At 35.0% G+C, this 12003-nt stretch overlaps 1 protein-coding gene across 4 annotated transcripts in view; it reads right to left on the minus strand.

Annotated features, from left to right (window-relative positions):
- Positions 1-10312, minus strand: part of LOC126978135 (neuropeptides capa receptor-like) — a 93614-nt gene extending 83302 nt beyond the window's left edge. For 2 of the 4 annotated variants that reach the window (XM_050826879.1, XM_050826876.1), the window contains exons 1-2: positions 10013-10299; positions 1894-2354 (exon numbers count right to left, since the gene is read on the minus strand). In XM_050826879.1, the coding sequence (XP_050682836.1) occupies positions 1894-2194 (301 nt within the window). In that variant the 5' untranslated portion in view covers positions 2195-2354; positions 10013-10299. Of the gene's footprint in view, positions 1-1893; positions 2355-10012 lie in introns of all 4 variants that reach the window. The other 2 variants (XM_050826877.1, XM_050826878.1) reach the window with 2 other exon arrangements.
- Between the last annotated feature and the right edge of the window lie 1691 nt (positions 10313-12003).

The following is a 12003-nucleotide window of genomic DNA, read 5'->3' on the forward strand; positions in this document are numbered from 1 at the left end:
TAGCCCTTATATACATTTAGAATATTGTTGTAATTCACATTATTTTTTGGCTGTACAAAAATAACATTTTATGAGGTGACCCGAAACAGGAATAAAAATAAATGTGGGACGAAAACTCGGGGCGAAACAGGAACAAATCAAATTTTTATTAAATTTATTTATGTACGTTAATAACCTAGCCGTAACTATCCTGAAAAGAATAAAATAAAATAAAATGAAAAAATACTTTTTAACTGCTTTTTAAATGAGTTTTGAAACTTATTTAGCTTTTGTGACTTTAATTATTTTTTTCAAATTATTATTCTATTGAAGTGTAAACTTTCTAAGGCACTTTGGGCACCATTGGGATAAGGAAAATGAAATAAAACTGCGTGGCTGTCACGACACAGATTAAGTATATTATAATATATGACATAGAGCTGATAACACAAACTGTTTTTCGTATGAAATTTTGCTGATGACCATGACTTTGTGCTTAATTAAATGCATAAAAATCATTTATTTCAATTATTTTATTTAAGAAACGGTGCTAGAAACACTCCCAGCATTCTTTTTTGTTCTCTGTTGAATAAAATATTCAATTATTATTTATTAGGTTTATTTACAATCACTTACAATAATACACACAAATATTAAAAGTAGAACTAAAAAATAGGAACTAAATGTAGTGATTACTTACAAGTAAACACAGCATGCACAGAAATAATTAATTTTAGGTATTAGTTACGAATAGATTATAGTATAAGTTACGAATTAAACATTTTTTTTATATGAGTTATACACAGTTACATCAATTTTCAATATTACAAATGTTATTGTTAATAAATAATCATAATCTAGTCCCAGGCTATCAGCTCACTTGAATTATCAGCTGTGGAGTAGTAGGATTTACGACAGACCCATTTTTTAACAAACATATAAATTTATTTATAGATAATGTCTGAACAGTGGCTGGGACTTTATTATAAAAGTGTATACATTTAGCCTTAAAGTTGTATTTTAATGTGAAGCCTACTAGAATTAGTTTTAAGCAACCCCTTATTTCTAGTGTTATAAAAATGAAAATCACTATTTAGAGCAAAAAGGTGACGATTTTTGTGAACGTATATTAAACTTTCATAAATGTGCTGACAATGAACAGTCATAATATTTATTTATGTAATTATTTTCTTTGAATTACTGTCTATAACCAACTTCGATTATTTTATAACAATACAGACAGTACAATATTGTATGTATTATTAAGAAGAGCGCAAAAAAGAATGCTAGGAGGTGCTCAGAGCGCCATTTGTTTCCGTAGCGGTGGTAGTGTTAGGAATGTCATTAAAAAGAATTCTAAAGGAATAAATTTTGAGAAAATAAATGCCTTTTATTTATTTACTATATCTACTTTCATTTTAATTACATTTATTCACTCGTCAAACGTTACGTTTATAGGCGAGATGAGCTATTCAATTTTATACATAACCAACCTACTAATTAAAATTATAGTATATGTAAAATGAGAATAACTACTTAAGGTGAAACTCATCTAAGAAATAAAATTAATAAAATTAGAGATTCCACCTTCGCACGACACCCCACAAGTTAGGATATCATCCCCACCATCTGGATGTGTGGCGGTCCTCCACAGTGCGGTTTTCAAGGAGCTTTTTTCCACGTACTACAAAGCTGTGGAATGAGCTTCCTTGTGCGGTGTTTCCGGGACGATACGACATGGGTACCTTCAAAAAAAGCGCGTACACCTTCCCTTCCTTAACGGCCGGCAACGCTCTTGTGATTACTCTGGTGTTGCAAGAGAATGTGGGCGGCGGTGATCACTTAACACCATTAACGCTCGTTTGTCCTACTATTCCATAAAAAAAATAGAGAAGGAGCAGAGAATCAACTTACCAAACAGCAGCAAAAGTAGATCACTGAGCGCCAAACTGAACAAGTAATAGTTGGTATCGGTGTGCATCGCGGGGTGGCGTACTATCACCACACACACCACCACGTTCCCGATCACTCCCGTCAGGAATATCAGCAACAGGAACACCGATATCGGCACGATCCGGTACAGCGGCAGTCGACGCGGCCCCATCAGAAACCAGAGCATCTCATCTTCGCTGCAGTCGAAGACACTCAAGTTTGTGCATCGTACGTACAGCTCCTCCAACGTCTCATTCACTCTCAACAACTCTTCGATCTCCATGATTGTAACACTCAAGTGTACACTGTTTCATTTATACACTCTTCTTGTTAATGCCTTTAATACACTGTTTCATTTTTACATTTCACTCGATAATGTTTTTAATACTCTGTTCCATTTATACACTTCACTCGTTAAAGTCGACATAATATTATAAGACATTCTATTAAAATGTTTCAAGAACAATTATTGTTAGAGTAATTGGAAGAAAACTTGAAATATAAAATGGGCCTAATTTAACACAAGAAAAAACTTGTGAAAGTTATACAACATTAAAACAAAATTTAATGATGATGCAATAAGAGAAAGATAGTTAAATTAAATATATTTACTGACCGACTTCAAAAAAGGAGGAGGTTCTCAATTCATCGGTATTTTTATATGTTTGTTACCTCAGAATTTTCGACTGGGACTGGGTGAACCGATTTTGATCATTCTTTTTTTTTATTTAAAAGCTGGTGCTTTCTGTGTGGAGTCGGTGTCAGCCACGGTAGTTTGTCACTATATACTGGTGAGTATATTATATATATACATTGGTGAGATGTGCTTCAGCCGCACGCGCGACGTGAGGAGGTGACAGCTGGGCCGCGGCGGGAAGAAACCGATTCCAAAAATAACAATAATCGTAACTAGAATTAGATTAATTAATAAGATTATCTAAGAATATGCTTTTATTTTTTACTTTTTAGTGCATATTATATTATCTATTGTTTTGGAATAGTGTTTTTGAAGTCGGTTGCTTTTTGTTATTTTTTATAAAATGTATTCATGCAATAAATTAATCGGAGAATGGTTACGATTGGAAATGATTTTTTTTTAAGGAGTATCACCAAATCAATTCTTGTCCAACTGAAGATCACCTAGTATTAAGCTTTGTTCTATGGAAGATGAGGACATATTGTGAGGATGGCTTGTGATCCCCGCGGCTAATACTCTCGTAACATCAGAGGATGGCCTCATAAAGTGTCGAATAAACATACATATGAATTCAAATACCGAAAATATTAGCCGGAAGAAATTTAAACTGAAGGCACCATGGTGAGAGTCAACGGTGCTATCAATAATGTTATTCTAGATAACCAGCTACGACCCCCGTCCATAACCAACATACTGGTGCGACCAAACAGAGACTATAATAGGGCTCAGTATTTCGAATGCCCTAGCGAGCAGGCGGTTCGCGGTTTGAAGTTCGCCTGTGAGGTACATTTTCGGCCTCCAAGCGGCTAAGCCGCTTCGCTATAAAAGCCTTTAGAGCTATTAGCACAAAGGTGGTATTTAGTCGATAGGGGATTTTTACACCCGAGCCCGATATACGAGCCACGTTTCGGGGTCTTCAATACGTAAATGTATTTTCCTCTTCTCCAAAAAAAAATGCCCTGCGATAAGCAGAAGGCGGAGTGATGCGGAAGCAGCTTGTTGATATATCAATTAAGTACACGAAGAGATATGTCCCTTTTGAGAATTTAAATAATATATTTATATTATTTAAAAAAATAATACTGCTAATGATGTTCTCGTAGGTACATAGTATTGATTTTCATATTAATTTCAGCACATATTATATGAAACAGCAAAGTACACATAAAAAGCCAATAATATAAAATAATATTAATCTTTAACGCTGTCGAATTGAATTCATATCTCTTTGAGTACATAAAATATCGCTTGTGAACCTGTGTCCCCGACTGCAAGTACAAACATAAGATCTTAATATAGGAATGAAATTGGGCGCACTTAATAACTTTTGTGATTATTTTCACAGGACAAAGCTTTGTTGTCTCCAAGCTCACAGCGAAAAAGTTTATTATAATTTTATACAATCAACGTCAGCTATCATGACTGTGCAGTTTTCTATTTTCAAGCCGTTGTTATTATTTTTAAGATTAAGAGACAATGAAGTTTTGTAATTTAGTTTAAGGCTGAAGGAGATGATGAGACTTGTGGAAGCTCTTTTAAAAAAAGGAAACTCGCGATGCAGCCAATTATTGGCTAACGTTACCAGGCCTTTGGCCCGGTTTCAACCAAAGCGGAGGGGAGAGGAGACGAGATGAGATTAGCCGCGAAGCAGTCACGTTATTTCCACCAAAGCGGAGAGGAGATGTGAGCTGTGAGAGGTCGAAATAAGTCAACTGATATCTACAAAAGGAAGTTAAAAATACGAAAGGAACGCCTTTTGCATTCAAGATAAGTCAATCGAAGAAATGACGCTTTCGGGTGTCGAGACGCGAAGAAAAGGGCGCGCGACCGGCCGCCCGGCTACAGACATCTCTCATCTCCGCTCTGCCGCGCTGCTTGCTCGCTCGCGGCACAAAATCAAAGAAAAATGAGACATCTCATCTCCTCTTGCTTGCTCCATTTCCACCGAAGCTAAGCGGAGACGAGCTGTGGAAATAACGAAATCTGATTGGTTATTAAAACACATCTCCTCTCCTCTCCGCTTTGGTGGAAACCGGGCCCTAAACAGGCTAAGCTGCTCTTAGGCGGCTACTATCGGAGACGGGCAAAGCTTTGCTTAAACCTAACCAGGAGTCAGCTACGAACCCTCACAGGCTTTCTCTTTGGGCTCTGCAAAGTCAAAGGTTACTTGGCAAAAATAGGCCTCTGTGAATCCGCTCTATATACATTTTGCCAAGGAGCCTACGAGGATCCTAAAAACAAATTCAAATTCAAATATTTTTATTCAAAATATGATGTGACATCACTTATTGAAAGTCAAAAACTACCACCCATTCCAAAACGAATAGAATAGCCCCAGACCTGAGTAGAATGGGCGCAACAAACTCAGCGGGCTTTTTTTTTCATTGAAAAAATATGTTTACAAAGTAATTTTGTACAATTAAACTAATTATTTAATAGCCTGAGGGCGGTCGCTCCATTCCCAATCTGGGGTATCATTGAGAAAGTATGTGATAGTAACCTTACCAAACAAACGTTTTTTTAACAATTATTTTGAATAACGTTATACTTTTGTTGTGAACATTTTCTGGGATCTTGTTGTAAAAGCATATCGCCCCAAAAAGACTTACTAACTCGACTTAGCCGAGTAGTAGGCATTATAAGTTTATGTCTGTTCCTGGTGGCATCCTTCTGGAATGTGAGCAGCAGACGCAATGAGGGCAGGTTTTTTTTATTATTTGTTATAAACAAACAGTTCCTTCTTAAATTAATGCAAAGTCCTGTAAAACTTTTTACACAGTTTATCTACAGGATGGAGCGAGTCTCATACAACAAATCCTAAAACAAATTTTACAAAATATGTTACTGCAGCAATAGATAATAGTCCTCGGAAAAACTATTAAGTAGATATGGTATCCTTTTCTTTAAAGTTCTATCACCAAAGCAATTACTCCTAGGTACTCCAAGTTTGCCTGATGTCATCGAACGGGTTATTTAAGGTAATCATGGTTATTTAAGGCTAATAGATATTTGTGCTTTTTACTTACTGGGAGTGATATTTTCAACAACTTTGAGTACCTTAAAATTACCTTTACATTTAACTTTTGTTGTTTTGTTCATAAGTAATTTTAAAAACTTTATTTGCAATGCTTCGAGTTTATCAGTATACGTTTTAAATGTAAGACCATTACTATCAAGAGTGTAGCTCATAACTGAATCTACTAATGAAAGATAGGTTGGCTCAAGACCCTCAATATCCAGGCAGAGGACCTACCCCATCTGTGTCCACTGAGGATACTGCGTATCTTAAAGGTCATAGGCCTGGAGGATGTGATTTAGAAACAAATGGAACACCGAATATGCAAGGGAATAATTCTCTCAACGTTGCTCAACTACCTCATCACAATGAGCATAGTCATCGCTAGAGCGTGCGTCCAAATACACGTAGGGCGCACAATAGATCTACAGATTTAAGTGCTTATTTCCCCAACATTAATAATAATAAAAGTAACTGGAAACATTTTACTGGATTTAAAACGAGTGGCAATAAGATTCTTGCTACTTCTTCTCATTGAAGCCCAAACTTTTCCGAAGTTGTAAATAGAATGCATATTATATAATGTACATAAAAATATTTAGAACGGGCCAATGCCAATTGCCAATGAAAACTTTTTTTGAATTTCAATTTTAGAACTCTTTGGTAACATATATTGCATTCATTTGTTTTTGTGAATTGGCGGCAAAACTTAAACTTTTGTTACACGTGAAAATGAACCTAACGCGAGAAAATTTTCGGTCAATGATTTATTATGACTTTCGTTGTGGGCTTAGGTAGGTACTCAACAACAAGGCTATGTTAGCTTCATGAAGAAATGCTCGCAGCGAGCATTTCTTTATGAAGCCCCATCTCGTGCCACTATTTACAATTGGTTAAACGAGTTTAAGGGTGGACGAGCAATCTTAATGATGATCCGCGTGAGGGACGTCCTTTAACAGCAACTACTGAAGATAACATCAGTGCTGTGCCACGCATGATAGAGGAAGATAAAAGAGTGACCTATCAGCAGATACGGGCAAGCCTAGGCATTGGTATGAGTCAAGTTCAAAAAATATTACATGAACATTTAGGCGCCAGGAAGCTTTGTACTAGATGGATTCCCCATACTTTAACCGACGACCAGAAACACCATGGACTGGTGCCGCCAAATGTTAGATAAGTTCAACGGCGGTGACTCAAATGCTGTATTTGACATCGTCACAGGTGATGAAAGCTGAATATATTGCTACGAACCCGAAACCAAAAAACAATGATCTCAGTGGGTGTTTAATGATTGTTATTGAATAATATGTTAACCTTATTGTCTCATTCAAATTATGTGACATATAATGCTAATTTATTATGTAGTAACATACACATAATTGATATTAATAATATAATTAATCATAAATGTAAAATATTGACATTTGATAGGTTACACCTATCTAATTTTTATAAAAGACAGATAGCTGAATCGCTATCTTTTTATTTATTTTATAACTCAGCCAATTATTTGGCAACCCGGTCCAAATCTATTGAGCAGGTTAGTAAATCGATTAGCACTGCTTCTATTGAGCAGTGTAATAGCTTGTTGGACTCTGCTCCTATTGAGCAAAGTAATTATTTGATAAACACTGCTTCTATTGAGCAGTCTTATAGTTTAGTTTCTGGTTTGGAATATGTTCCAAATTATTTAAATTAGTCAATAAGACAATAGGGGACTCCTCTAGCAATATAAATACACAATGTACAAGTAATAATAAACATAATAATTGTAAAGTTATAAACCTGATGCACCAAAATATGCAAGGATTGTTAGGTAAAGAACTGGAACTGGAGGTCGCTTTACGAGCCCTGAAGATGCGGTGAAAGCGTACACGAAAACGCATTTTTATTATTTTGAATTCAAACTATTCTTTTAATTTTATAAAGAGCAGTACTGGTAGCAGTAATTCAATCTTATATAATTTCCATTTTAAGAACATTATATTCTAGAGAAACTAATTATTGATAGAAGAGACCCCTAAGGCAGAATGGGCCCACCGCTTTTCTCAGAGGTTCCATCGAATATGACCCCCAATCACCCTTTACTGGTTTGCTTAAATATTTTCTATTGAAAACCACATTTCATTTAAATATAAGTGGAAATAAAGGCCAGCCTTAACCTAATAAACATTTTATAAGTAATTCACACACAAATATTTGTTTATTTAAAATGTTGAATGAAAGAACCGTTCATATAAATTGGAGAGTGAAGGTTGTACTACAATATGAGCCTTGTGTTTAAAACATTTCGTCACGTATATATAGCGAGGGTTATTAAAAGGCTTAAGTACATATTAAATCAAATCAAATCAAAATCAATTTATTCACGTAGCTCACGGAAATGAAACTTATGAATGTCAAAAAAAAAATATAAAAAAAATTTTTCTTATTGAATCTACCGTAACTTCGTAAAGGGTTGAGCTAATGAGAAGAAGTAGCAAGAAACTCATTGCCACTCTTTTATATATATAAGTACATCGATTTACAAATCATTTCAAATTACAATATAATATGTAAAATGTAAAATGATGCAACAGACACACTCAAACGTGAAATAGTCAATGTCTTACACGAGTAAAGTAAAAGTCAAAAAAGTAAATGTAAAAATGTATTAAAACTGATACACAAAATAACTATTTCACTAGATAATCAAGAGAAATGTTACCAGTGGGAGGCTCCTCTGTAAAGGATGCCGGCTAGATTATGGGTACTACAACGGCGCATATTTCTGCCGTGAAGCAGTAAAGTGTAAGCATTACTGTGCTTCAGTCCGAAGGGCGCCGTAGCTAGTAAAATTACTGGGCAAATGATATTGACATCTTATGTCTCAAGGTGACGAGCGCAGATGTAGTGCCCCTCAAATTTTTTGGGTATTTCAAGAATCCTGAGCGGCACTGCATTGTTTTAGGCAGGGCGTATCAATTACCATCAGCTGAACGTCCTGCTCTTGGCCCTTATTTTCATAACAAAAAAGACCTAAAAAATTTGCCAAGTATTTTACTAGCTACGGCGCCCTTCAGACCTAAACACAATTACTGCTTTACGGCAGAAAAAGTTGCCGTTGTGGTAACCAATAATCTAGCCGGCATCCTGTGCAAATGAGCCTCTCACACGTTATGGTAAAACTGGTGTAATATATAGTTTTTGATTTATGACAAGAGAATAATAAAAAACTTGTTCCCTTTTCTATATGTACAGGTACTTAAGTACCTAATAATATGTACGGAACCGCCGGGAGGCGAGTCCGACTCATTCTTGTCAACATTTGTTAACATAACCTACTACTAAAATTGACAATGCCTGGCTGTATTCCCACGCGAAAAAATTATCTTACCATTGTTGAAAATAACGTTAATAAATATCCAATATTTCTTAAACATGTGCTATTATTCGTTTTAGATTTCTGCACTTCTTCTCAATACAAATTTTAACTAGTTGTAATATGCCAAATCTTAATTTTCTGCGCGCTTACAGTTTCTTACCATTTTAACAACAATACGTTAATATTTTCTTACTAATGTGACGCTTTCAAATATCTGCAATATACCAGCATACTTTCTCTAATGTGGAATTTTCTTCAAATTCTGATACATTTTTACTATTGAATTAAATATTTTTGTATTTGGTTGTGTAATTAATAAAGATAAATATATTATTAATAAGGATAAAGATAAATAATAAAGCCTTAAAAGAAACAAGAAAAACGATACCTTTCGTTACCGAAACATTTTGAAATATTTTGATAAAAGTTAGATAGACTTATTGTTATAATTAGATTTAAGGCAAAATAGCTAACCTAGTATATATTTTTTTAATAACGGTTATATCTATATGAGGTACATAACATATATATATACATAACATTGTGTTCAGATCATACATTGTTGGGTAGGGCCGAAGATATTGACAGCATATTTGTCCTGCAGAAAAGGGCAATTCGAACAGACTATAAAATGTGTTGAAGGGATTCAATGAGAGAAAAGTTTAGTGAAATTAATGTTATGACAGTACACTGCCAGTACATATACGAGAACCTCCTGTACGCTCATAAACATATTAGTCATTTTAAAATTAATAGTGATGTACTGAATACTCAAAACAAACATAAACTCGCAATTCCATCTACTAGGCTCCGTAAAATTGCTAAATCTCTTAAAGTGGACTGTAATATATTTTATAATAAACTCCGAAACGATATTAAAATATAACCAATAAAAAAAATTATAATGTATCGTAAAAATAAATTAACGTCTAAGGCCTATTATAATGTGAAAGATTATTTGAATGATAAAGATAGTTGGGATTAATGTTTCTAAATTTATTATTAATGAATATTATTATACTCATTTGAATGCTATTGTAACTTATGTATTTCATCCTGACTTGCACTAAATAACTTATAAAGTTTTACAGTGAATAAAGATATTTCCGAATTTGATCACTTTTAAAAAGAGTCGGTTTCTTTTGCAAAGTTTTTTAACTGTTAAAATTGATTTTTGTGCTTAAAAATTTGTGAATTAATATAATGTTATTTATTACGTTTGAGTCTATTACAAAATAATTACTTCAACTCGCGGAAACCGAAAGAGTTTCGCAGCGGCTCTCCGAACCGGCACACGAATAGAGCACGCGGCGACAAAAACATTACTGAATACTGACAAGCTATGGAAGCTGTGTGTTGCACTATCGCACACTTCTCACCCCACGAGCCTCACCAAATTAGCTTTGCCCAAATGACGCCTGGTCCGGTTTAGATCTGAAGTAAGCTACTAATGGGGTAATATGTTGAAAAGGCATTTATTTTCTCAAAATTGATTCCTTTAGAATTCATTTTATTGTCATTTTTAATACTACTATCGCTTCGGAAACAAATGGCACTCTGAGACAGAAGTTGCGGCGTAAGAACTTCACCCAGGATTCTTTTTTTGCGCTCTTTTTAATATAATATACAATTATGTATTGTTATTGCTATAAAATTATCATAATCTTGTCCCAGGTTGTACGATCGCTTAGATATTTAGCTGTGGAGTAGAAGGATCTACGACAGAGCTATTTTTATTAAAATATTTAAATTTACTTATAGATAATGCCTCCACAGTGGCTGGGACTTTATTATAAAAGTAAATACATTTACCCTTAAAGCTATTATGTATCTTATTATGGGAAGGGAAAACATGAATTGCATTTTATTTATAAATTATTTACCAAATATCTTATGACTAAGGCAAGAAATATTTACGGGAAAAGTTTTACTTAACGAGCAAGTTTTACTTAAGTTAAGCATAACTCATAAAGCCTATAACAGTATTTTAACTGTAGTGCCATCATCACAAAACGAACTAATCTGTAGCGTAATGCGATAAAACGTTGCAGAATGACTGCCTGTTGTCTCACTTAATTAATTTAATTGATTCATTAGAAAAAACTTTTATATCTTATTTAAAACTAAGTGAGAGGCGTGGTCGCTAACCAAGGGGCGTATGAGAAAGCTCATGGTCGCTCAGAGGGCAATGGAGAGGGCTATGCTCGGAGTTTTCCTGCGAGATGGAATCAGAAATGAGGACATCCGTAGGAGAACCAAAGTTACCGACATAGTCCACACGATTACGAAACTAAAGTGGCAAGGGGAGGGCACATAGTTCGACGGACAGATGGCCGTTGGGTATAACTATAGACGCAGTGTTGGTAGGCCCCCCACAAGATGGACCCACGATCTGGTCAAGATCGCCGGAATACGTTTGATGAGTGCAGCGCAGGACCGATCGTCTTGCAAATCTTTGGGGGAGGCCTTTGTCCAGCAGTTGTCGTCTTCCGGCTGATGATGTTGAGAGGCGGGAGAATGTACAAAGAAAATTTATTGAGGTAGGCGTTACTTTGCGGAAATCCATAATTATATAAATGATTTGAGTTTTCTTTAGTGTTAATTCCGCCAATATTTGTCTTTAAACATTTCGACACGTGTTTCACGAGAGCCTCGTGCGAGATTTTTTTTTGGCGAGACAACACGTCCTGAGGATGCCTCGTGTAGAGACGAAACACGAATTGTTTAAAGACAAATATTGGCGGAATTATCACTAAAGAAAACTCAAATCATTTATATAATATGCAAAGAACTATCTTCTCCTCTCAATAAGGATACTGAAAACCCAAGCGATGGCAGCTATTTCGTTCCACGGATCAGCCTAGCTATCCAACGCGGAAATGCTGCCAGTATTCTTGGTACGCTTTCCCGTAATGATAGTTTTAGTTAATTGTAAGTAAAGTTATAAGATTTGTTTTAGGTAATACATTTATTTATTTTTCTTTAACAAAGTGATTTAATAATAAACATATA

Source organism: Leptidea sinapis, chromosome 47 (genome assembly GCF_905404315.1).
Source record: "Leptidea sinapis chromosome 47, ilLepSina1.1, whole genome shotgun sequence".
Taxonomy (NCBI): Eukaryota; Metazoa; Arthropoda; class Insecta; order Lepidoptera; family Pieridae; genus Leptidea; species Leptidea sinapis.